The following is a 26985-nucleotide window of genomic DNA, read 5'->3' on the forward strand; positions in this document are numbered from 1 at the left end:
CCAGGTATAAACATTAATTTTGCTGTTTGAAATCATTGTGTTTATTTCTTTATTTAGTATTGATTCATCACAGTGACAATTTAGAAAATTTTAATGTCATACCATAGATTCGGCGTGTCAAATATTTAATAGCTAAACTTTTCCTAAGCTGGATGAAAATAAGTAGTTTCATGTTGCAAGATTCTGCAGTTGCTTATGAAGGAAAGTACTTATTTTTAAAAAATAATATTTTTTATTCTTTAAATTCCAAAAAGTCATTTTGAGTTTAAGCAATGATTTTATTAGTAAAAAATAATATGTTTAGTGTATGATGCTTAAGGTTATACACTTCCATTGTCAAATTTTTATGCTTATTATTTTTTTTAATTTTACCATATATAGCGTGTTGGGATTGAGGGAGAGCTAGAGATTAAAAACTGTAACTAGTGTATAGTACTTTAAGTACTTATTTAGGGAAAGATAGTAGAAACTGGCAAATTGAATACCCTCCAAATATGGAATATTCCAAAAAAAGAAAATGGTTCCAAAAATGGTCAAACATGTAAGATTTTGTTAAAACCAGGGAGATTCTGATGTGTCTGAGGAACTTCAGTGGAAAGCATTAGAGAGAAATTGCATTAGTGGAAAAAGTCGAAGGGTCTAGAGTGGAAGGACTGTAAGCCATCAGAATGACTTTGGATGTGGGTTTTACTCAAAGTACAGTGGAAAACCACAGCAGAGCTTTGAGCATGTGTTCGTATGTAATATATTAAGTGTTTTACATCTACCAGTTTGAAATATATTTGTTAAGAGGGAAATTTCACCCATGCCTAGACCTTAAATGATATGTATATATCTTTAAGTGTGAATTCGTTTTTATACTGAGAAATATATATTTTGCAAGATAGCTTATCTCTGTGTCTCTTTTAGTTCCTCTGATTTTTAAATCCTTTGAAATCAGTTACTGTATTTATTCTGGAGCCCAACATACCTAGATCTAAGCCTATAACAAGTTGTGATTTTCTAGAGTTGGTTACATTTTTGTCCAGGCTACCAAGAAGCAACATACCTCTTTTGGTTGATAAAAGAATGATAACACTACTTTCCTCACTGATCCACACCCTTCCCCCCGAATTAAAAGGTTGCAAACACACAACTTTTAATTTCCTAAGTCAGAGAGAATATTTCCTATTTCATGTTACTTGTGAGCAGTAAGCTGAGGAGACATTTCAAAATATGAGTGAGTGTGAAAGGAGAATTTTCTTCCCAACACCGTGGCTCTTGGAGCACCACATGACCTCTTTTGAGGTCTTTTGAATAAATAACAAGAAATGAAGAATGCTGACTCCATATCACTTCCCCCCTAATCTATACTGAATCGCCAATTGCCTACAGTGTTTTTCGTTTGACTTCTGATCAAGTTGCTGTAATACGGGGAAATTACTATAGAAGAAGAAAGAGAAAGTTCTATCTTCTCTCTCTCTCTGTACAGGACAGGGAGGAAGAGAGGAAAGGTAGCTTACCTAGGGATAGCCAGGAGGACACTTTTTGCATATGCATTTGAGAGGAATTGGCAGCTATTTCTGGTCAGAACTCTTAAGTTTGTGAAAGGGGAAGATATATCCAAAATTAGCTATTTATAGAGAGAGAACAGCTGAAATTATGGATCTGAAGAAAAAATAGCCATTAAAAATTCTTTTAGCACTTATTTCCTCTACTCTTTTTACAGAACTTTTATTAAAAAATTGAAAGAACAGGGACGCCTGGGTGGCTCAGTTGGTTAAGCAGCTGCCTTCGGCTCAGGTCATGATCCCAGTGTCCTGGGATCGAGTCCCACATCGGGCTCCTTGCTCGGCAGGGAGCCTGCTTCTCCCTCTGCCTCTGCCTGCCATTCTGTCTGCCTGTGCTTGCTCTCTCCCCCTCTCTCTCTCTGATAAATAGGCAAAATCTTAAAAAAAAAAAAAAATTGAAAGAACAGTACAGTAAACACTCATATGTCCATTTTTCTGAATTTACATTTGAATTTTTGACACATTCGACTGTCACTTTTCTGTATATGTGCATATATATTTAGCTGTATTATTTAAAAAGTAAATTGCTAACTTTATAATATTTAATTCCTAAATCTTCCAGCAAACATGTTTTAAGAACACAGACATTCTCTCCCTACTATTAGCACACACAGGAAATTTAACATTGATTAAGTACTATCCTCTAGTACAGAATCCATACACAAATTTTTCCAATAATTCAAACAATGTCCTTTATAGTCTTTTATTTTCCATGCAGTACCGAGTCAAGAGCCACACATTGCCTTTAGTTGCTACATCTCTTTAGCCTTCTTTAATGTGGAAGTTTTCGTACTCATTTCTGTCTTTCATAACAATGACATTTGTTATAGTCCAGGCCATTTGTCGTGTTAGAATATTCCACAATTTCAACCTTTCTGATTGTTTTCTCATATTTAGATTCAAATTAAACACTTTTGGCAAGAAATCTATGTGGGAGATACTGTATCCTTCCCATTGGATCAAGAGGCCCTTATTGGAATATTGAGCAGGACATTGAACTTTTTGTAATTAGAAGGAATCTGTGAGAACATATTTGAAAATTTTGTTTTATTCATCTCATTTTTAAAATTGAAATTTGTTTAGTCTACCCTTTGTTTCTCAAATAGTTGACTGTTGTCTTTGTAATAGATAAAGCTCATGGTTTAATTAATAGCGCAGGTAGGTAGTCAGCAAAATCAGTACTTTGTGAGAAATGTCTTACCATTGTGGTAGGGGATGCTGTGGAAACACACAGGAATGAGTCTTAACCTTGCAGGGTCAAGGAATATGCTCTAGATGAAGGCACATAACCATTTAAGCAAAATGAGAGTGACAGGGTTAAAGTAGCATGAAATAAGGCTGGGTTTTTATGGTTTTATAGTACCCCTTTTCAGTAAATTTTGTGTTTTGAAGCGTATTAATAATACCCTCTGATTGTTTTTATTTCTGGGTTGTAGTGGAATTGTCAAGCAAAAAGAAACCTGCGATCTTCTCATACACAGCTTGGATCCTTACACTTAGGATTTTTAGGTTCATTATCATCTTCAGTAAATAAGCTTGGCTAAAAATAGCAGCTGGAGGTTCATCTACAATTCTAGTTTGAAATATTTTGTAAGGAATAAGTAATCAAGTTTATATGGAGATTCCAAGGAGTGGAGATTAAGTGAGAACTTCACCTCCCAGAAGGGCCTGGCTTGTCCCGTAATAGTAAGAATGAATGTCATGTCTTTAATGTGTACATACAGTATCTCATTTAATCCACAACACCACAACACATATTATTATCATAACTTATTTGCCCATTTATAATCTGAAGAGAGGTTGCAATAAGAACTAAAAATCAGGATACTTAGGGTCCTGATTCCAGTTCTTCGGAAAATTACTTCTTGTTCTCAGGAAAATCATCAGATTTCCCAGTTCTTATTATTACATCAGTAAAATAAGACTAATAATTTTTTTCTAACATCATCTCAGACTTACTTCAGGGATTGGATAACAAAATGTATTACAATCATTTTGAGGATTATAAAGTTTTCTGAAAATATATTTTTTAAATTCACAATATGCTTACCTGTGCTTAAAGCCCTTGAGCTCTTGGTTCTGGAGGTAGTTAACTATTAAGACCCAAATATTTAATTTTGTTTCTAATAAATGTAATGATTTTTATCTACTTCTATACAGCTAAGTTTTCCCTAAAGAGGAGAAGACTTTAGGTTAGAGCTTTGTCTTACTTTTTGAAGTGACAGAGATTTTTCCCACAATGAAATTGCCCAAATAATAGATTTGATGCAAGATATTATCATACCTACATGTAATTTTCCAGCCCTTCAAAATGTTGGTTATAAGGACATTAAATTCCTGCAATATCAGCACAACCCAATTCAATTTTAAGTACAATCATATATCAACACAAATACAATCAATACATAACTTTTTTATTGACTGCATTTCTTCTTCATTAGTGAGAGTAATTTTTAGCCTTGACTAACTGAAGGAATGATTTTTTTTCCATTAATTTAAATGTAATAGCTCTACTTACCCAATTTACCCATGCTTCAGAAAGTGTTATCAACCAACTAAACAAAAGAAAACAGGCATTATCCATCTTAATGTTCTAAAAATATCCTTAATTGCTCATACTGTTCTTAGTAAGAACTAGTTGATACGTTTACTAAGTGTACTCTACTTGCTCCGGATCACAAAATTTGAGTGTGTGTGGTTTTTTGGGTTTTTTGTTTTTGTTTTTGTTTTAACATCAAGGCTATGTAGTGATTCTTTTTTTCCTAGACTGTTTCATTCCATGGTGTCTAGTAAATTGATAAGCCTAAAGAGCTATTGCACTCCTGAGGAATTAGGCTAGATTTTCAGAATAGTTATTTATATAACTTTCTAAGGTAGCCCGCAAAGCCTACTTGTATAAATAAGATTTTAAAAGCATTTGAACAAAAATATGGCTGAACTAAACCATTTTCCTGTCTCTGCAATTCAAAGGATTGCCAGTTTACTGTGTGTATCCTTATAGTGTCAGCATCACTATTTAAAGGTTTTCTCTGGTTGGTTGTTTGCTGATTTAAATAACCAATTCATAGAACTTATATGATATTAATTTTATAAAATTTAATGTTAGCTCAAGTTATTTTCTCTAGACATGTGAGGTAATTGTCCCCACGGTTATTATCTGGAAGACCCCTATTCTGTTTAAAATGCAATAAATTTATTCATGAAAATGGAAAAAAGAGAGCCCACTATCCATCCCCTTTTTCTTTTTCCTGAAATTGCTTTAGTTAAGAAAATCAAAGGAAATGGAATAATGAAATAAAAATGAGATATGTGTGTGCGTGTGTGTGTGTGTCTGTTTATATTTACATGCTGTTTTATTTAGTACCTGAAGCAGAATAGACATCAGTGAAAATTCTTAGAATGATTCTACCAGACATTTGCTAGATATTTTGGGCTAGATGCAATTTCTAGTTTTTTGGCTTTGATGATCTAGTTATACAAAATTATTTTCTCTTTTAAATCTTCATTTGTTTCTATTTGTTTGTTTCTATTTGAAAACTTTCCTTATTGTGGAGAATTTATCTTTGCTTACATGACAAAGGAAATTAGTCTATGAGAATAATACATATGTAATATAATAATTATATAATATATATATTATTCTCATAGAGTAATTTTCCTTATATATAATATATTATACATATTAAATATTTGGGCATATATCTATATATGATTTATATAGATATATATATAGAGAGAGAATAATATATATATTATTCCTTGTGTAATTTCCTTGTGTGTGTGTGTGTATGTGTGTACACATTATATATGTATATGAGATATGATATCTATCGATCTAATATATATCAATAGATATAAACATTTCTGGGTGATTCAAGCCTGGCAATTCCAATATTTCATTTCACTAAACTTCAGCTTTGCTACGCCTTTCCATATCACCTAACCTCTTTAGGAAGTGCGTTCAAAAATTGTGTGCATATGCGTGTGTGTGTGTGTGTGTGTGATTTAACGGAAATAATCTTAGGAGAAGTTACCCATTTTGTATAAGATTTAGGAGGTTTTCTGAATAATTGCCAGCAAACTTTGTTTTAATGAAACTGCTGGATTTAATCATTAGAGTCAAAGGATATTTTTAAGAAATTTTTACACAGGGAAGCCTGGTTCTGTCCATTTCTAAGGAGCTTAGTGTAATTGGTTCATAAAAGGAGACACAGGAAAGAATCTGTGGTTCTCTCTAAAGTTGGTGAGGTTGTGAAGAACATGGAATATTTGGCCACGAGTTAAAGTGATCAACTTTTTAGAGAGCTTACTGAGATACAGCACTACCAGATCAAAAATATACCTAATGGTTAATAAGTAATATATGCATATGTATTATTACTACTTAACTGTGACAATTAGTAGTGTTTAATACTAATTAGTAGTAGGGCTATAGTGTGAAAAACTATAAAAATATTTTCTAAATGTGTCTTTCTGTCCTCTTATACTACAAATTTTTTACTAGATATTTAATTTAGGAGCTATATCATTGCATAGTTTTAAGATATATAAATGTGAGACTTCAAAAAGCACAATAATTAAACAGATATGATTCATATTTAATAGAAATAGCTATGACATGTTTCTTTATGTCTTTTTCTAATCTTCTATAGAGAATTCAAAGGAGTCAAAAGTAAAATTCTTTTTGCCCTATAGTTCTGCTCTTACAAAGCCGACATTACATAGACTCCTAGTGTTAATCCAATGTGATGACCTCAAACGAAATATCTTTTCAACAAAAATGTTGAGCAGAGGGGTGCCTGGCTGGCTGAATTGGTAGAGCATGCAACTCTTAATCTCATGGTTGTGAGTTCAAGCCCCACACTGGTTGTAGAGATTACATAAAAATAAAACCTTAAAAAAATTTTGAGCATAGAATACAAAGGATTTTACTTAATGGCATCACCTAATAGGTTCTTAGACTTGTAGGAATTAGTTTCCATCTCTCCAAATATGTCCCTCCACTTGGTATCTAGAGACTTTACTGGTAGACTAACTGTTCATTAGTCAGCTCCTTTGCATCTGTGAATTCATCATATAGGCTGTTCGTGTCCAAAATATTCATCATTTTTAAACATTTCCAAGCACACTGGCTGTTAACATAAGGTAAAAAACACTATCAAAGATAATGGTTTTAAAGCACTGAGGTAATTTCACTTTATGATTTCAAGATTGGATTCCAAATAAGTTACCATTTTAATCAAGGAGTGAGAAAGTCCTATTTAACTTGATTGCCCTACAGTGGTGACATTTTCTCTGAAAATAGTCTTAAATCCCCCCAGAATAAGTCATGGTTCTTTTCTGTATGAGATTTTGTCCTAAGCCACACAGAACTTCATGTAACTCAGATGAAATCAGTTTACCTTTTCTAGGTTCCTTATAGCTTTTTCAGAGTTCATCAGTTTTGGAGAAACATCATAAAAATTTGTTTTGCTATAAACTTTTTCTTCATTCTCATCTGTCACATATTTCAAAATTAGGGAAAGACATTCTTTTTATCCCACACTTTGAAAATAGAATTTCATAGAAGACCAGTGTTCTAACATCTCTATGACCAGGAGAAATTCTATCTATCTTGTAAGACATGTCTCAGGAGACTGTCCCCTTACCTTTAGAAACTTATTTTAAAAATGCACACTTTGAGGAAACTGAAAAGTGACCAAAAAGTTTCATTATAAAACTTCATTATCACAGGTGAGCAAACTACATCTCCTTTTAGCTGCCTTAGTTATAAGGTATACAGGACATTTAGTAGGTAAGAACTGTTTATTTTCTTTTCTAAAAAGTTTATAGGCTGAATGGAATTTCCCAAAATTAACATTTGCACTGTTTGTTAAATATGCATATAGGAAAGTAACTTTCCTTAGGTACATAAGGATATTAAGGGAACAAAACAACAATGAATGTTTATTCTGATGGTATATGCCAGAGCCTTCCATGACTGTTAATTTCAACTGAGGGATGGTGTGTGTCTTTTCTGAATGGGAAGGGGAGATTTTTAAAAAAGCTTTTGATTTTATAAAAACTTGCCTGTCTCTTCCCAAACTTGTGAGATCCAACCTCCTTATGCACATTCATAAACGTTCTCTTTCCTGTGTCTGTGTGGTCCCAAATCCATTGCTGCATATGGGTCAGAATGTCCTGCCTTGGTTACCTCTCTAATCTGGGTTTATGTATTCTTCCAAGTGTCTTTATTATGCTGTCTTTTTTGGTATTGTCATAGTATTATATTACGGTCATTCTCAGTTTCACCAATGAATTGTTAGAAACATGGTCACAATATTTACAATGTTCACAATTGAAGTAGCGCTATCTTGATACAAAGCACAAAGTTAACCTAAAGTCATAGAGGAAGACACGATCACAAGCACTAACACTGTCTCACTTGGGGCGACACAGCCATGGATGACCTAGTAGTGCAAAGTGCAAATCACAGATGCCAACGTCAAGAGTCAGGGTGAAAGCAGCAAGAGTCATTAAAGAAACCAGGTGATCAATACTGCGTCCAGTCAACACTGCAGATAGTACAGCTTCCTACCTCTGATTTTTAGGCTGTCATACAGCTTTGTGCTTTTCTGAAGCATGTCTGATGGCTGGAACTCTTTTATGTCTTGGGGAGGGCTTTCCAAGAATTCAAAAACATAGTACTAAAATTAGGGTCATCCTGAGCAAACCTAGACAGTCACCCTCCCACCAAGCTTATCCATACTGCATATTAGTTGAATCATGTGGGGGGTCAATTACTTACTTGCTGTGTTTCAGTTTCTTCATCTATAAACTAGAGATAATAATAATGTCGCATCATAATGTTTTGTATGTTTCGGTGTCCTAATAAAGCAAATAAGCACTTCCAACAGAATATGAAACCTTTAAGTGGTATTTTAGCTTTTATCATCATCGTCACCTTACTTAACACAGAAACACTAAAGATGGAATTTTCTGTCTGCCTGGCCTCGTTCTGTACCATCACCCCAGACACTTCTAAAATCTTCCTATTTACTGCTCAGTCACTTAATTTCCTTTAAAACATTCTAACTGATCACTAATCAATTTTTGGTTTATCAGCTTTAATCTACCCTTTTTAACCTGTTTCTCTGCTTAACGCTCAGCTCCAGTAAGCTACTTAGCTCCTACATTCTCTACTATTTTCTTTTCTGTTTACTTCTTTATGATAGCTGTAAGTTTGGCTCACTAAATATGGTGAGATTTTGTTTATTATCATTATTAATTTTTATTTTTAGAAAAGGGAGCGAGAAAGGGGGAGGGACAGTGGGAGAGAATCTTAATCAGGCTCCATGCCCAACACATAGAAGGGGGGTTTGATCCCATAGCCCTGAGATCATGACCTGAGCCAAAATCAAGAGTCAGGCACTTAACTGACTGAGCCACTTAGGCACCCCATATTTTGTTTTTTTAACTCAAAGCAAGAAACTTTCCAATAACGTAGAGTGTGCTATACTATGTTTTTGAAACCAAGGAGATGTGCTGAATAAGATCTGTTAAATCCAAAGGACAGTTCGTTATGGATCTTTTGTGTTCTCTTACTTGTTAGTGCTTCTCTCTTAGCAATTAAGAACCTGAGAATGTTTAGATTGATTTTGTTCAGTGTCATACAAACTTGAAAATTGTTGCTGAGTTTTTTGGTTAATTTACTGTAAAAATCCTATGAAACACAGTTATATTGCTCTTCTTGCTGGGTTACTCAACTTTGACCTTCATCCTGTTCTATAAAGGAAATCCTGATTTCCTGAATTCATTGAGCCCTTTATTTTTTCAAGCATTTGCAGAGTGAACTTTATGTCTGATGACTTGTTTCCCAAGAGTTAGAGCTATGCTAGGAACTGATTTACAGAGTTTATACAACTTTTATCAGAAAATAGTCTTTTGTAAACCTACTGACTTCTGTGATACATTAGTAGGAAGACAAGTGCTCATATGTTTGCAAAAAAGAAAGAAAGAAAACTTATTTAGCTATGTTACAAATATTTTGGAACGACATATGTTTAAGAGGCAATTTAAAAACCATGGTATTATGCTTTAACAAATCTGAACATTTAAATGTACACATTATTATGCAGAAAGTAAAACAGGTTATTGATAATTACTGGCCCACAGTTAATAAGTACTGTAGGGTGATTTTCAAATAGTGTTTGGAAAATGCAACTTTCTAAAATTCTGAAAAAAGATAAATCATCCAGAAAGTTTCAAAATTAATTCATATAGTTTGTGTCCTATCTGGAAACACTTATGCAGTTAAAGTGAAAACCATATCAAAATCTATTTCTCCATCTTGTTTGTTGACTTCTCTTTTGGACAATAATGTTAGAAACATCAGGATTTCCACAGAAGGTCTTAGTGTATTCAGATTGAATTATTTTAAAATCATAAGACAAAAATCACATTTCCCTTTTCTGTAAATTTGGGTATTAGATGTGCCTACTTGTATAATTGGTTATTTTACATTGACAGAGTAGCTTTCACAAAACATCATTGTCTATGGCATTTTTCTTTCCCAAATGTGACGCTCACCGTGTTGTGGCATTTGAGTTACTCAGCAAGCTCTCCATAGTAATAGGACAAAGTAAATTCACAAAGACAAATGTAGAAGGGAAAATCAGAAATTTTCCACAGGTTTTACAAAATATTTGGCATTTCCAGTATGAATAGAAACCTCATAGAAAGCCTGAAAAACAAGTATTGTTTTAATAAAAATGTCTTTGTAGAGAGGATAGAATGATTCCATTTCCCCAAAATATCTCATTTCTGGAATATCATTCTGGGAATCACCCTGTCTTTCTGCCTGGAAATTTTCTCTCCTGCCTCACCATCTTCTCTTTAGAAGTTAATCTCCTTGAAGGTTTCGATTTTTTGTATTTAAAAAAAATTTTTGAGTTCATAAACATTCTTTCCAACAAATTATACTAGTCTATGAATGGTACAGACTCTGGGGGAAAATATTAGGTATGTATCTTGTGTTGCTACTTTATCTTTTCATTATAACTTGAAGAAGAATATAAAGGTGAAATTGATCCCCTTTATATAAAAGACAATAATTTGTCTTTTATTATTCAAAAGTCATAAACATATTTGTACAGTAATGAATGTAGATTTCAAATTCTAAAGTTAAAAATCTTCTCCCTTTGAATGATGTAGGAATTTTGTGACCTTAATTCATCAGTAACACACATCTTATTAATAACATAAACTAAATTGGAAATGTTACAAAGTGAATTTAGGTAATTCATCAGTTGGTTGGAATAATGTTTTGTGTTATTAGTTAACATTAAAATTTATTTCTGTTCAGTTGTTATTTTTCTGATCTATCCTTTATCATTCATACAGACTTTTGATTATTTATATGAAAGTTGCTGTCAAACAAGAAAATAATCAAGACTGTTCTCATATTTTTCCTTAAGATTTTATTTATTTATTTGACAGAGAGAGAGAGCATAGTGGGGAGGGGGGGAAGGAGAGGTAGAAACAGACTGCCCACTGAGCAAGGAACCCAACATGGGGCCCCATCCCAAGACCCCAAGATCATGACCTGACCAAAGGCAGCCGTTTAACCAACTGAGCCACCCAGGCACCCCTGTTTTCAGATTATAAACAGAAATAAGAAACGTTGACCTTGTGTAAGAATTATGTAAAAGATCCCACGTTTCTCAAAACAAACAAACAAAAAATAACATAGACTTTCTCACTTTCATATATGTTATTTCTTTTTTTTTGCTTTCATATGTATTATTTTAATTATCACAAGATCTGAAGCCTTACTTTATCTCTATGTGTATGAGGCTTTTGATATTCAAAAGGTTAAGTAGTTTATGCAAGATAACAGTTGTGAAATCGGACTGATAAGGTTAACTCCATGCCTTTGGACTCTGTAATTGACTCCTCCAGTCTTCTTCCGGGCATAGTTTGGTCTCCATTGTCATAGTTGCTTAATACCTTGACATTTCAGCATATCTTAAGATATTATGGTGTTTCAACCTTCTTATTTTCCAACTCTAATTTTATCTTTTACTTAAGATTTTAGAGCAGGGGGTCGCCTGGTTGGCTCAGAGGGTTAAAGCCTCTGCCTTGGGCTCAGGTCATGATCCCAGGGTCCTGGAATCAAGCCCTGCATGGAGCTCTCTGCTCGGCAGGGAGCCTGCTTCCTCCTCTCTCTCTCAGCCTGCCTCTCTGCCTACTTGTCATCTCTGTCTGTCAAATAAATAAATAAAATCTTTAAAAAAAAAAAATAGATTTTAGAGCAGGTAGTTTAAGAACCCAAGAGTCCCCCAAAATGTGTAATGGACAGCATGCTATAACTTTTACTTTATAATTTAAATCTATTCGAGAATGTAGGGATAATTTAAGCGAGATTCCTTTATTTAGTCAACACATTAATTGTGCATCCACTCTGTGGGAGACAGTTTTGTAGGACCTGCAGATCCCTTGGTGATCAGAAGAGTTAAAACAACTCATTCTCTTGGAATGTATTTTCTAGTTGGGGGATACAGACAATCAACAAGCAATATTAACAAAATATATAGAGTAGACAAGTACTGATGAGAAAAGTAATGCAGGAAAAGTAATAGGAAAAAAAAAAGAATAGGGAAAAGGTGTTTGAAATTTTAAATATGGTGACTCAGAAGGACCCTCTGTGAAAAGGTGACATCTCAGTGAGGGACTGAAGGAAGGTAGCTGGTAAGCCATGCAGCTATCTTTTGGAAGAATATTCCAGGCCGAAGGAACATCAAAGACAAATCCTTTGAGACTGGAACATCTTTGGCATATTCAAAGAATGGAGCAGGCCCACTAGGTGGGATGAACTGAGTGAAGGGGTGGATAGGAAACCATGTCACAGATATGCAGAAGTTAGAATGCCTTGTAGACCCTTGAAAGATTTAGGTTTTTACTCTTTTTCTTTTTTTATTAACATTTAATGTATTATTTGTTTCAGGGATACAGAACTGTGATTCATCAGTCTTATGTAATACCCAATACTAGTTAAAAACACATCCCCTCCTCAATGTCCATCACCCAGCAACCCTATCCACCCTCCCCCATGCTCAATCAACCTCAATCAACCCTCAGTTTGTTTCCCAAAATTAATAGTCTCTTAGGGTTTGTCTCCCTCTCCGGTTTCCTCTTGTTTCTCTTTTTCTCTTTTCCCCTATGATCCTAAATCAATCAGAGAAAGACAATTACCATATTATCTCACTGATATGTAGAATTTAAAGAACAAGGCAGAGGATCATAGGGGAAGAGTATTTTTTTACTTTCATTGAAGTGGAAAACATCAGACGGCTTTCATCAATGAGTCAAAGAATCTGAATTATATTTAAAAAGAATTTCTCTATCTTGTTGAATATAGAGGGAATATACAGGGAACGAGGGTCAAAATCGGAAGTTCAGTTAGGAGGCTATTTAAAAAAGGGCCGGCTCCAACCAATTTGGTGTAGTTGAGGTGATGAGCAGCAGGGCCTCCAAGATTTCCTGATGGATTTTGGTGAGACAGAAGAATCAATATGACTTCTAAGTTTGGGGCAAGAATACTTCAAAGAATGAAGTTGTTATTTACCGAAATGGGAAAACAGAGGGAAGAGAAGTTTTTTGGGACAGTGGAGAGAGAAACAGGATATGATAAGGGGCTCAGTTTTGGACATGTAATATCTGATAACTTTTTAAACATCCAGTGGAGATTAATGGATGCAGAGCTCTACTGACATAGAGAATTCAGCTCTAAGGCTAAGTTCTAGGCAGAGTATCTAGAACTTTTGAGTACCATCACTCAAAAGCAAGTATTTCTTAAGCATTTTTGTGTGTCAAGCCCAGTACTAGGTGCTGGGATATAACAGTAATAAGATATAAAATTAATAAGGCACATAATGGTATATAGTACATATTATAGGTGATTGAGTAATATAGTACTTAGAAATGTAGAACTTTAGAAATAAAAATATTTATCACATTGTTACAATAATATCTAAGAGTTTTATTCAATGACCATCTTCTCGAAGGCGCTTGTTTGTTTGTTGGTTTGGTTTGGTTTAGTTTTTTTCATGGCGTGGCCTCCTGGAAGTTCTGTTATGGCGCACTGTTATAAAGAGGGCTATTCTCAAAACTCTTATCGGGATTTAATATCCATTGTTCTTTTTCTTTCATCTTATTTATGAAATTCAAGTGGTGAGTTGTATTTGAAGGGTGCCACTATCTCAGGATAGTATACACAAGGTGGTTGGTGTTGATGTTTTCTGAGCTAGACAGTGAGACCTGAAAAGTGAATTAATCACTAGACTTTCTTGTTCTGTCTTTGAGTGTAATGTACTTTTTGTACTGATGTTTTGACATCTGGTATTCTTCTCTTAATGACTCTGCATGGGGTTTTTGAAGGACTTAGGAAGACACTGAGTAAAAGTAAATACATTTCTAATAATGTAACTACCCAGACAAAGGCAGGAGTTTTTTTGGTTTCTTCTTTCTTTTCTTTTCTCTCTCTCTCTCTCTCTTTTTGTTAGTGTTTTAGGTCTTTAGGATACATTTGAGAATGTATTATACCTGCCATTTTTCCCATTACAGAAGACTGCTGTGCTGAACATTGGTGCTTGTTACTCAATCACAGCATCTTTCCTTTGAGTCAAAGAAGAGAGCAAATAGCCCTCTGTTCAGGGAGCTAGGTAGCTCTAACCACTCTCCACTCTCAAACAGTAAAAGTAATTTACGCTATCTGAGACCCAACACTACTTGGTAGTGTCCCCTGGAGAACAAAGCAGTTACAGCAAAATTTCATGTAGTTTTCTTTCATGATTTGAGCTCCTTCCGGGAAATATATCTAGAGTTATGCAGGAATATTTCAGAACTGTTTCACTGACAGTGTTCTAGCAGAGTTCTTTATCAAATAACTGTGAAGTCTTATCTGGTGACCTGAGAAGGGCTGTGATTTAGGCTATAGCATAGTGACTGGCTTGGGAGAATTTCCATATTCAAAATAATCTTTGTATGAGGTTTGTATATAACAGAAAAGTATGAAGTTTGAATAAAAACAAACAACACCAGAAAACCTGGTTATTTAGTATTTTTGAAGTGAGCCAGCAGTGTGGAAGTCACTAAGTATAGTGACTTCCATCTTAAAATAAAAATTGGTGTGTATGATCTACACAGTTGAAAAAGATGTTAATTAGAAACGTATCGCTTTGTTTTCAACAAAAAAATTCCCCATGCTGATACCACACTTTAACTACTTCAGTATATATCCATAAATATCAATATCATTGTTTTTTTGTTTTTTAAAAATTTTGTATATGTGGCATTATACTGTATAAGATTCTTTTGTCACTTGCATTTTTATTTTATTATTTTTTTATTTTTAAAAAATTTTATTTTTTTTTATTTATTTGACAGAGAGAGGGAGATCACAAGTAGGCAGAGAGGCAGGCAGAGAGCCCAATGTGGGCCTTAGGTTTTGAGAAGTATCAATGTTTGTGACTATAAATTTAGAACACTGATTTTCTATTATACTTCAAAATATCATTTCTATAAATCAACTATTACTTATTTGTTCCCCTACTTATGGAAATTAGGTCTTCAGGGCTTTTTAAGCAACTACAAAGAAAAGAAGCGTTGATGGTCATAGACAATTTCTCAACTCTGCTCCAACATCTTGGCATTCTGATATGTTGGGCCACCCTAAAATTTTAATGCTTCACAGAAGTGGTTTTGGGTGAAGGCAAGCTACCATGGAGAGGGAATAGAGTTTGGAATCTTAGAAGGACAGAAATGAGATAGTACATAGAGCAAGAAACATGAAAGGAATGGGTCCCACAGGACTATTTTAATAGAGCCCCCCCAAAAATGTAGTTTTAGTACAGAAGCTTTTTATGAACTTCTTTTTCTTAGCCCTGTTTTATGCTGCTACTGGAGATAGTAATATTGAATGCTTATTTTCCATCTGTATATAACAGGCTCTTTTCATGCAAAACCCTTTAAGGATCAAACTTCTTGATCTCCTTAAGCCATTCAATATGAATATAAATCCAGTGAATATCCTCATTCTTTTAGATCTTCCACTAAATAAATGGTATGTGCATGTGGCTGTTCATCAGAATTAACTGAGAATCTTTACAAAAATGCATACTTTTATGAACTCAAACTTGGAATTCTTGATAAAGAGCTTAAATGGCAGAAGAATTGTATCTTTTTTTTTTATTATTATTAAAAAGTCCCTTGGTGATTTAGAAAGCATTTCAGTTGAAACACCACTTCCCTAAGTGTATAACTTAGTTTTTTAAATAGAGTATTCCGTAGTGGGGTTGTTTTTAAAAAAAAAAAAAAACTATAAAAGTGATACGAGTTGAAAAAATACAGCTTTTCCCTGAAATCATAAGCCAGAGTTATGTTGACTTGCTTCAACTATTTGTTTCCTGAAAATACATGTGACCAAGAGGAGTGCAAACACTATTGTCATCCCTGAATATCAAGCTGATTGACACCTCACAGAGAATATTAAATGCTTTACCTGTGAACTAGGAAACCCAAATAATTAAGTTATCTTATTCACTGTGTGTGCCTAGTACATTATGAAACCATGCATCATGAATCCAGGTCCTCGTACGACTTCATGATTTGTTATGCATAATTGCAACTTACGGCTTTTCTGTTGTCTTTCCAGCACAGTGATGCGGTCCATGACCTTCTTCTGGATGTGATCACGTGGGTTGGAATTTTGCTGTCCCTTGTTTGTCTCCTGATTTGCATCTTCACATTTTGCTTTTTCCGCGGGCTCCAGAGTGACCGCAATACCATCCACAAGAACCTCTGCATCAGCCTTTTTGTAGCTGAACTTCTCTTCCTGATCGGGATCAACCGAACTGACCAACCCGTAAGCAACCTACGCTGATATTAGGAAAGAATGTCTCCATTTTTCCAGCTTTCCAGTACTCAAAATATTCTTGTTTGAATGGAGCCTCTCTTCCAGTTGTCTGCGATAGTTATAAATTTTCAGATCTGATATAAATTTTCAGAGTTAGATTTTCAGAAAATCTCAATTTTCAGATTATTCAAATTATCAGCTCTACCCCCGGCCTTTTTACTCCATTGTTGTAAAAAAGCAACAAATGTTAGGGCGTATGCCTACATTTCTTGAGAAATTCTGTTCATAACCTTGCCTTTCTCAAGAATTAGGTCTCCTCATTAGTTTGTGTGTGTTTGTTTTGTTTTGCTTCTTTATTTTTTAAGATTTTATTTATTTATTTGAGAGATTGAGAGTGCACACAGCAGAGGGAGCGGGAGAAGGAGGCTCCCCACTGAGCAGGGAACCCAATGCAGGACTCTATTGCAGAAGCCTGCGATCATGACTGAGCCAAAGGCAGATGCTTAACCAAGTGAGCCACCCAGGTGTCCCATGTTTTGCTTTGTTCTTATCAGAGTAGAATATGGGGGAAATTTCAGTAAAATCATTTGGGGAATAGAAGAGTATCTTTCCTAATAGATATAATTGTTATTTTTCAAAGTTTATCACAAACTTTTTTTAAAGTTTTTTTTTTTTTAAGTAATCTCTATACCCAAAGTGGGGCTCAAACCCACGACCCCAAGATCAAGAGTTGCAGGCTTTTCTGAATTAGCAAGGTAGGCGGCCGTATCATATACTTTAAAACAAAACAAAACAAAAAAAAGTTTATATCATATTTAAAACTTCATGCCTAAAATGAGTTTTTCTAATGGACATATTTGGAAAATAGTTCAGACTATAGGACATTTCAGAATTTATGAACTCTTCCCAAATTTTGTTTGACACATTGTATTTGTACAAGTCCTATTGACATCTTTAATGTCAGCTTTATACTTTATTCCAAACTGTATTTAGTCATGTGAGAAAATAAAGAAGAGGAGCAAAGGAAGGTAGTAGGGAAAGAAAGGGGGGAAAGGAATAGCACTGGCCAACGTTTGGTAAAACCAAACTGAAAATACAAATAACAGTATCTAATTACTCAACAGACTATGCTTACTTATACTTTTTGTGAGGCCCATTCTATTTACTTACGATTCACAGTACGTTTGGTCTCATGATCAAAACTGTAATTGAAAAGAAAACTTAACGTTTTTTAGAAGATGTGTCGGCATAGTAAATAATTCATTCACTTAATGCTGTTCTCTGGTATGTGTCCATAAGTACGGAGTACTTTTCAATAAAAATGCAGTCGGATTCATGTTGGTGATTACACATTCATGATTAATGGCTGTAAAGGGTACAATTATGGTGATTATACTTTTAATTGGTTATCATATACAAATGTGACAGCTTTTTCCATAAATGCATACATATGAATAAGCAATCAAAGAGTACTTTTCTTTTCCCAAAAAAGTAAAATCTTCTGATAACAAAAATTAATAGTTGAGGTTCTAACTCTAAAAAGCAAGGAATGGAAAACTGTGTTATTTTCCAAGAAGGAATCATTTCATTCTCTTGTTAACCTGCAATTCAAATGTTGTGTGATTTCTTTTCACTTAGAAACCTTATTCTTTTGTTTCCTGATGTACATATGGTATGATAAACCTCACCACATGTTGTATACTGTACAAAACTAACTTACGACAAGTAGCATAGAAAGCAAAGATTGATATGAAAAGTTGGAGTAGAGCATGTCTTAGCTCAGTTTCTTGTTCCTGAATAGGTAGGTGTTCTCTTCCTGACTCTTAGGTGGTGATTAGGCTGTGCTTTCTCTCTAGCCTGCTGATAGGGGACGTCCTCATCTCCCGTCAATGTCATCTCTCTGACGCAATGAAACTGACCTGCCCTTTGTCTCTTTCTCAAAGACCATATACTCATCATTGAATCCCTTATAATCTGATAATGTCTATAAGTTTTTTGCCCTTTTCTAGTAGGAGATATATATTTCAGTTAGGATTTCTTTCTTTCTTAAGACGTATTTATTTATTTGAGAGAGAGAAAGAGAAAAGAGGGGGGCAGGTAGAGGAAGAGGGAGAGAAAATCCCAAGCCGACTCCATGGTTAGCGTGGAGCCCCACCAGACTGATCCCATGACCGTCAAGTCCACGACCTGAGCCGAAACCAAGAGTCAGAGGCCTAAATGACTGCTCCACCCATGCACCCTTAGGATTTCTTAAAAAATAAAGACCTCCACTTCCCCAAGGAGTGAAAATTTCAGAACTGACATAAGATAATCAGTACATGTTCAGATGAAACTTGCAGTGCCTTAGAGAATATGCCAAAATAAGGACCAGCTGTCTTTTTTGACCAAGCTTGTCCAGCCCAACATTTCTTACAATAAAGGAAAATGAGAGAAAGAAAGCACTCTGGACATTTTATTTTATTTTATTTTAACCAGACCTGCTTTTACACTTTGCAGCATGAACTTCCCAATGTCACTTTAAATCCTTCCTGAAACCAGGCAGAAAAGAAATAAACCAGCAAATAATAATAGCAAAGTAATGATTCCATCACAAAATTACTGTAATTGTTATACTTTTTAACTTTAAGAGCTTTTATTCTCCTTGGTTTTAATGTTCCTTTTTCATTTACAATTAGAGGACTTAGTGATAGAATACACATGATCATGGCCAAGAAAAATAATGCATGAGATGTTGTTTTTAAAATTTAGACTAATCTCAGTAATAATTATCAATAATAGGCTCTTATTTGATGTTTTTTCCTAAATTATTTAATAGTATTTCTTTATAATCATCCTATGCTGTCATCTGTAAGCCATTATTACAAAAAATGTTAAATGTGGTTATGAAGGATCAGTTCTATTTCGGTTTTAACATTGGAATTTTAAGAATCTTGTCTAGATTATTCTTCTGCAGACCTCTTGTGTGACCGCAGTGTTGCTAAATGTTGATTTTGACGTTATGGTAGATTTTGTTCCGCCCTTACTCGAGCGCTTTGTTCCCTTCCCTAGATTGCCTGTGCCGTTTTCGCTGCCCTCTTACATTTCTTCTTCCTGGCCGCCTTCACCTGGATGTTCCTGGAGGGAGTGCAGCTCTACATCATGCTGGTGGAGGTTTTCGAGAGCGAGCACTCACGGAGGAAATACTTCTACCTGGTCGGCTACGGGATGCCCGCGCTCATCGTGGCTGTGTCAGCAGCGGTAGACTACAGGAGTTACGGCACAGATAAAGTGTGAGTTTATCATTTCTTTCCTTTTTCCCCCCCTCTCTTTGGAAATCTAGTTGAAATACATGCTTTGGATTTTCTTGGAAGCTAACGTCTCTGTACCACCTCACAGCAATAAATGATAGAACTGGAGAAGCAAATGCGGATAATTCAATCCAAGGTTGTACTTTTGTTATGATACAGAGAGAGAAAAAAAAAAAAATCCCGAGATTCAGTAGGATGCTGTTTAAAACAGCTTAATTTTCCCACAGCTACATCAGAGCCTTGAGTAATTATACGAAGATGAACGCTTTAATATCTTTCAGGGCACTGGGACATTTGTCAAATGAAGAACTAGCTATGTCAGAAGATGTGTATTCAGAGGACAGCATAGTCCCTGATATTAATGGCTTCTCTTCTTCCTGACCTGTCAGTACTAGTCACTGGATAGAAATTTATGTCATTAACAGAAAGAGAAACAATAGGAGCAGGGGCAGCTTGTTATTCTTCCCCCCTTTTTTTTTCCCCAGGTGGGTATTGGGTTGTAGTGATGAATGTTATTTTCAGTATACACTCAAATTGGTGAGACATACATGTCCTGGAAAGGAATTCAGTGAAAAATATGTTGTAATTGACATCAGTGTAATAGTTGGCATCCTGAGAATGAATGAAAGTTTCAAAAGAAAAATCAGAAAGAAGACCAAGAGAGAGCTCCAATGAATACCCTCATTTAGGACATAGTTTGATGTGGGAAAATAAAAATAGAGACAAAAGCCTTAAATGAGGCTCAGTAGGTTAAAGCCTCTGCCTTTGGCTCAGGTCATGATCCCAGGGTCCTGGAATCAAGCCCCGCATTGGACTTTCTGCTCAGCAGGGAGCCTGCTTCTCCCTCTCTCTCTCTTCCTGCCTCTCTGCCTAGTTGTGATCTCTGTCTGTCAAAGAAATAAATAAAATCTTAAAAAAAAAAAAAAAGCCTTAAACGAGAATGAGAGCCTTTAAAAGAACTTTAAAAGAGAATGAGAAGATCATTTCAAGATGGTATTTCAGAACACCAGCTGGGGTGTTCTATAGCAAAGATAATTCCAGAGGATAAGCACGGAGGAAAAATTATTTGTCCTTTGCAACAATTATTTTGACAATGCTGGAAGCAGAAGCCAGACTGGAAGGTTTGAAGAGATATGTCAATAGCAAGAAAGTAGAGTCTTAAAAGTATTACCTGTAGCCTGAAAATGTTTGAGAAATAGTAAAACATTAACTTGTGGTTACAGAAATGAAGAAGATTTTTTCAAAATGAAGTCCAAAGAATGTCTCGGGGGTGGGAAAAATGCATTTCATAGAAGGGAACATGTGTATGCCTTATTTGTATTTAATATATAGAGAGGCTGGATGAAAGGGAAGGTTCTAGAGGGATAGAAAAGCATAAGATTATACATAAGATTAACAAAACCTTGATTTAATACAGGAGTTGGCTTTGCAATACACCTCATCCAAGTCATTAATTTTGCAAATGAAAATAATCAAGGACCAGGTAAATTAATTGCCTTGCCCATGGTTATAGAGCTAGATAGTGGCAGATGTATGATAAAAAACATCAGTTTCATTTCCACTAGACTAGGAATGTTTTTGGAAAAGTAAAATGACCCCTCTCTTCTAAGATGAGTGTGAAGGAAAGAACAGATAAGATGAATTTCAACGTGGAACAACTTTCCCATCAAGTAGAAGAAGCGGACTTGCTCAGTGAACAGGTGAAGTTACGTTGGGAGGACAGGAAATTTGAAAAGTCTTGAAATAAGCACTATGGAAAATGGGCTAAGGAGCCAATTAAACATTAATAAAAAGATTTCCAAGCAGCACTGAAGGCTCAGATGAGGTTAGATAACATCAATTTGTACAGAAGTTAATAAGCCAAATTTCATGACTTTCCACCAGCCATCAGCAGCCTGAATATGCTGGCACTAAAGCAGCTCACTTCCCCTGAGAGAGGATTCATGAGGAGGGAAGACAAGCAGAAGCATTACTGGGAACATAAAGTAGAATCTGTCGCGACAATACAGTTGAAAGAAGACCATCTCACTTCTGTTGAATTTTTCTCTCTTGAGCGCAAGAAAGGCTGTAAAAGGCTATTTGTCTAAACATAACTAATAGTAATTGTTTCTTAATCCAACCTTTATGAAATGTGGTCAAATCGGAGTTCATTTTGTGGATCCCAGTGCCAACTATGGAACAGATTGAGATTAGATAAAATTAGATTAGATAAAAGCATTAAAAGAGCTTGCCTCCAAAGACCTCTTAGGTGAAGGGAAATTAGGTAGGTCAGATTTTTTAAAAAATAACACCTGTATTGATATAATTCACATACCATAAAATTTACTCTTTTAAAGTGTATGCTGCTGTAGTTTTTAGTACATTCACAGTGTTCACACATCACCACCATCTCATTTTAAAATATTTTTATCCCTTAAACAGAAACCCACGAGCTGTCATTCTCCTTAGGTCATAGGATTTTACATTTTAATTAGCATATCCCCTCTAAGATATTAAAATTGAATGATATAGTTATTTGTGACCTGCTAATATTCAAATATTGTTCTTAGGTCATTTCATTTTGCTCTCTATCAGTCCCTGAATTGCTTCTACTTTTATGTGTTTCATTTCTTTTCAGATATTTGCAAATTTTCCTGTCACTAAACTGACTCAAACTTGTTTGCTTTGTGTTTTAATCATTTATTTTGAAAGAGATGTCACTTCCTTGGTAGTATGAATCTATCTTGCCTTAAAATCAATAATATGTAAGTCTCTTGTGACTGTTCAAGCTTTGACCATCCTTGCTTTAATTTCCTGCACCATAACTGGAAACTCTCATTTACTGACATTATTACTGTGTGGGAAGAGAGGCTAATTTACTTCCCAAGCACTGATTTAAAATAAGCCTTCATAATAGTTCAGTTCCACAATTATGATTTTTCCCAACACAAAGAGCAGCAAAGCCGATATAGAGAAAAGGAAGGAGCAACGAAAGAGGGAGAGAAAAGAATATGGAAAATTGCTTTAAAATTCTATCTCAGGCAGGCACAAAGTGTTTAGTGTCTCATTTGTACATTTTAAATAAATCGTCCGCAGAGAAACCTTCCAGAATACATGGAAAAATTGTTTAACTTCTACCAGTTGGGAATGCATCCAATCCAGGGTCTATTTTGCCCATTGAAGAAGCAGGTGTGGAAAAAGAAACATTACTCAGGCATTTGCATTTACTTGAGAAGCTGAAATGAACAGTTCATGTTTTCTATCAGGAGTTTCATCAAGATAGCTTCTCAAAGAAAAATATAAACAGTGAATTTTTCCACAACGCAAAGGATCTCTGCATATAGAATTATATATCTTGTTCCTTATTATCAAATCTTTGTTGGTCCAGTTTCTATTAGTATTGTCAACTGCTCTTATTTGACCTTCAGATGACATTCCTGACTCCCTGTTCATCTCATGACTTTTTCTCATGTAAATCTATCTCAAATTGTTTTTTGTTTGCCAGTGTTACCGTCTTCTTTTTTTTTTTAAACAGATATGTAAGTCTTTTTTTTTTTTTAAGATTTTATTTATTTATTTGACAGACAGAGATCGCAAGTAGGCAGAGAGGAAAGCAGAGAGAGAGGAGGAAGCAGGCTCCCTGCCGAGCAGAGAGCTTGATGTGGGGCTGACCTGAGCCGAAGGCAGAGGCGCCCCTACATTCATCTTTTTAAATACAAATATATAAAGTCCACAATCTTAAATAAACTGGAACTAACCAGAATGCAGACACATATTTTCAGCTCTTTTCTGTAAATTCTTATTAAGCTCAACACAATGAATTTTTATGTAAAGTCCACAATCTTAAATAAACTGGAACTAACCAGAATGCAGACACATATTTTCAGCTCTTTTCTGTAAATTCTTATTAAGCTCAATACAATGAATTTTTATGTCTTAGAAATCTATTTCACTTATATTTGGAACTTTGTCATTATTAAATTTTTACTTCAGTTTCAACCACTTAAGAGTACCTCTAGAATAAAGCCATTGAATATATATTATAGTACTCCAAATAATTATAAACATTCTTCCCTTTTCTCTCCTCTTAATATATTTAATTATATTTTATTATACCGACAATGAGGTCTTATTGCTGAAACCTTTAACAATAGTGATAATAATAGCTTACAATTCTAAAAAGTAGAGAATCATATCCATGGTAGTATGAGATAAAATTAGAAATAAAATTAGTTTTATAGGTTAAATAACTTATTTTGATACAGATAGTGGTAACCATCATATTCCATCCGGCTGATGGATTATGATGTGTTTTTCTATGAAGTTTTAGGGTTGTTGAACTGATAATTATGTACAAAACTCATACACACAAAGCACACATAATTTGATTTTGAGAAGTTGCTTAGTTTGCCATCAATTTGCAATCCTTGTAAGAGAATTTATTATTATTTTCAGATGTTGTTTAATCAAATCTTTTTATCTGTACTGACATTATCTCGAGAATGTATTTAGAATTACATTTAGTCACAATAATTGGACATTTAAAAAATTAGATTAGAAGACCAGTACAATCATTTAATAAAAGAAAAAGAAAAAGCTTTCAGCTAGTGGACCACAGTTCTAAATTGCACTGTTAACAATGGGCATTTATTCAATTTTACCTCTGTTTTTGTATATTCCCTTAGTCTCTCTTATACTCTTATTCACATGCACATTCAGTGAAGCCATTCAGTAAATGATACTGTCAGAAGATAAAAGCTGGCATTGACTTAACAAAATTTAAACATGGCTGATTTAGAAATTCTATGCTAGGTACTTTCATTTTATGACCTGAAACTAATTAGTTCATGTAAACTTTAATTACCTCACTCTTCCCAAAAAAAGTGCAAACCATTTTAACAGTTAATTTTTATTTAAAGAGAAAATCACATTTATACTTCATACCACTTCCCTTATAATCCAAGCATACAATGGAAAAAGGAATGGTTAATGTGATGGGTAAATTGAAAAGATTAGGAGCCAGTTCCAGGAGAAGGGAGGGCTCTGGAAAAGGATGAAGCCCAGGGATAGCCCAAGACTTAAAATACAGGCTTGAAACTTTGTAAGGGGTTTCCAAAAGATGTCAATTAGGTCATAAACATTTATAATGAATCAGAACATCCTTGAGTACTGGAAGCATAACCGAGGTCTTAAAAAATTTGAAATCAAATTTTATGATCTGAAAATAATTCTAAATCATCTATTAAATCTTATATTTATCTCCCTAGCTCACTAGTTTAAGAACAACTCTGAAAGAGGTCATGTCTCCTGTGCTAGTTAAAAGCAACCCCCCCATTTCTTATTTTCACTTCATTATTCAACCAGTATAATTATTTGAGTAGAAAAGTGATTATTGATTTTTTAAAATGTCAGCTTATAGTATTATTCAAGAAGGAAGCTAGCCAAAGAACATTGAACTTCATGGGGGCACCTGGCTGGCTCAGTCAGTAGAGCATGGGATTCTTGATTTGGGGGCAATGAGTTTCTGCCCCACATCGGGGGTAGAGTTTACAAACAAAACACATGAAACTTATAGTATCTGCAAGTTATATGCACAGCATGTCTACTTAATATGTTTCACAATTTCAAAGCACTTCAACCCACTCACAGGAGATTACATATTAATTTGGAGTAGTTCTCCAAGCATATTATTATATGTTGTAAAATATTCCCACTTGTAACATTTATTGACATGAAGCATACACCTTACTGAACATATTATTACCTTGATTTTGGGTTGGCCAGTGGGAAATAGGATAGCTAATGAAGAAGTATTTTTCATTCACATATATCAAGAAGATTATTCACCATGTGTGTGGGGAATACTGTGTGTCTATATGTTATTTTATTGAAGGCCAAGAGCATGATTTATGTGCATGTGTATTAGAGATTGATGGCTTGTTGTGTCTTCATTTCATCACCTGGGAACCCTATGATTGGGTGTAAAATTATCATAATACATAAGAATTGGGGGTTGAGCATAATCTTTTCTTTTGAGGAGTTGGCTATACCAGAACTACTGAAGAGAACATCTGGATTGCTGTCCTGTTATGTACAGAATGTGATTAAATTTTGGCCCTGAAGTCGAATGTTGGTCTTAAGTTCTTAGAAATATGATAACTTCCACATATAGAATTGTATCAAGTTATATCATAACTCTATCCACTAGAAGATTATAATAAAAAAAGACAGATACTAACATATGTTGATGAAGATGTGTATGAATTAAAATCCGCACATATTGCTACTGGCAATGTAAAATTGTGTAGCTAGCTATTTTGGGAAACAGTTTGACAGATCTTCAAGATGCTAACCATAGTTATTACATGACCCAGTAATTCCACTTCTAGGTATTTACCCAAGAAAAATGAAAATCTAGGTTCGTTCAAAAACTTGTATATGCATGTTATTATGTCCAACATTTGATGAAAAGATATAAACAAAATGCATTCTGTATGATAGATTATTTAGAAATGAAAATGAAGCATTGATGTGTGCTACAAGATGATCACATTATAAAAACGTCCTGTTAAATGAAAGAATCCAGTCATAAAAGACTGTGCATTGTATGATCCCATTTATATAAAACATCCAGAACAGGCAAACCTTTAGAGAGAAAATTATAGTTGTTGTTAGGACTGGGAAAGAGTTAGGGAAGCCACTGGGAGTGAATTTGATAGACACAGTGAGGAGTGACTCCTGGTGGGTACAAGGTTTTATTTCGGCACCATGAAAATATTCTCAAATTAGGTTACAGTGATAATTTTACAACGTTTAAATAGACTCAAAAACATTGAATTGTATATTTAAATGGATGATTTATAATATATGTTATATTGCAATAAAGCTGCTTAAAAATACTAAAATTTTTACTAACTTATGAAGAGATGACTTTATGTTTTAAAAAATCGAAGATTTTTGCTTGAGACATGTTTCAACAATGTATGCTTTCTGTACGGCACATAAATTTCTCATCTACTCATTGAGAATTTATGAGTGTCAACAAAAATAGAACTTTTATTTATTCTATAACTCTAATCTTTGTTTTCTTTGAGAGACACATAAGAGCGCCAAGGACTTTGGAGTCAGATAAAGAAGGATAAAATTTGGCTCAACTAATTATTAGTCATATGGCTATGGGCAAGTTACTTAGTATTCCAGAGTTTCCTTTTCCAATCTACAATGTGGCAGTTATTATGTAAATACTTTGCAAAACCATTACAAAGTTTGAGACTAT

The 26985-nt window shown here is 34.5% G+C and overlaps 1 protein-coding gene across 18 annotated transcripts in view; it reads left to right on the forward strand.

The window, feature by feature from the left end:
• Nucleotides 1–26985, forward strand: part of ADGRL3 (adhesion G protein-coupled receptor L3) — an 839163-nt gene that overhangs the window by 704027 nt on the left and 108151 nt on the right. For all 18 annotated transcript variants that reach the window (XM_045079818.1, XM_045079821.1, XM_045079816.1 and 15 more), the window contains 2 exons: nucleotides 16243–16452; nucleotides 19492–19712. In XM_045079818.1, coding sequence (XP_044935753.1) covers nucleotides 16243–16452; nucleotides 19492–19712 — 431 coding nt within the window. The remainder of the gene's footprint in view (nucleotides 1–16242; nucleotides 16453–19491; nucleotides 19713–26985) is intronic.

Source organism: Mustela putorius, unplaced genomic scaffold, assembly GCF_011764305.1.
Source record: "Mustela putorius furo isolate JIRA1106 unplaced genomic scaffold, ASM1176430v1.1 tig00000430_pilon_pilon_pilon, whole genome shotgun sequence".
NCBI classification, from domain to species: domain Eukaryota; kingdom Metazoa; phylum Chordata; class Mammalia; order Carnivora; family Mustelidae; genus Mustela; species Mustela putorius.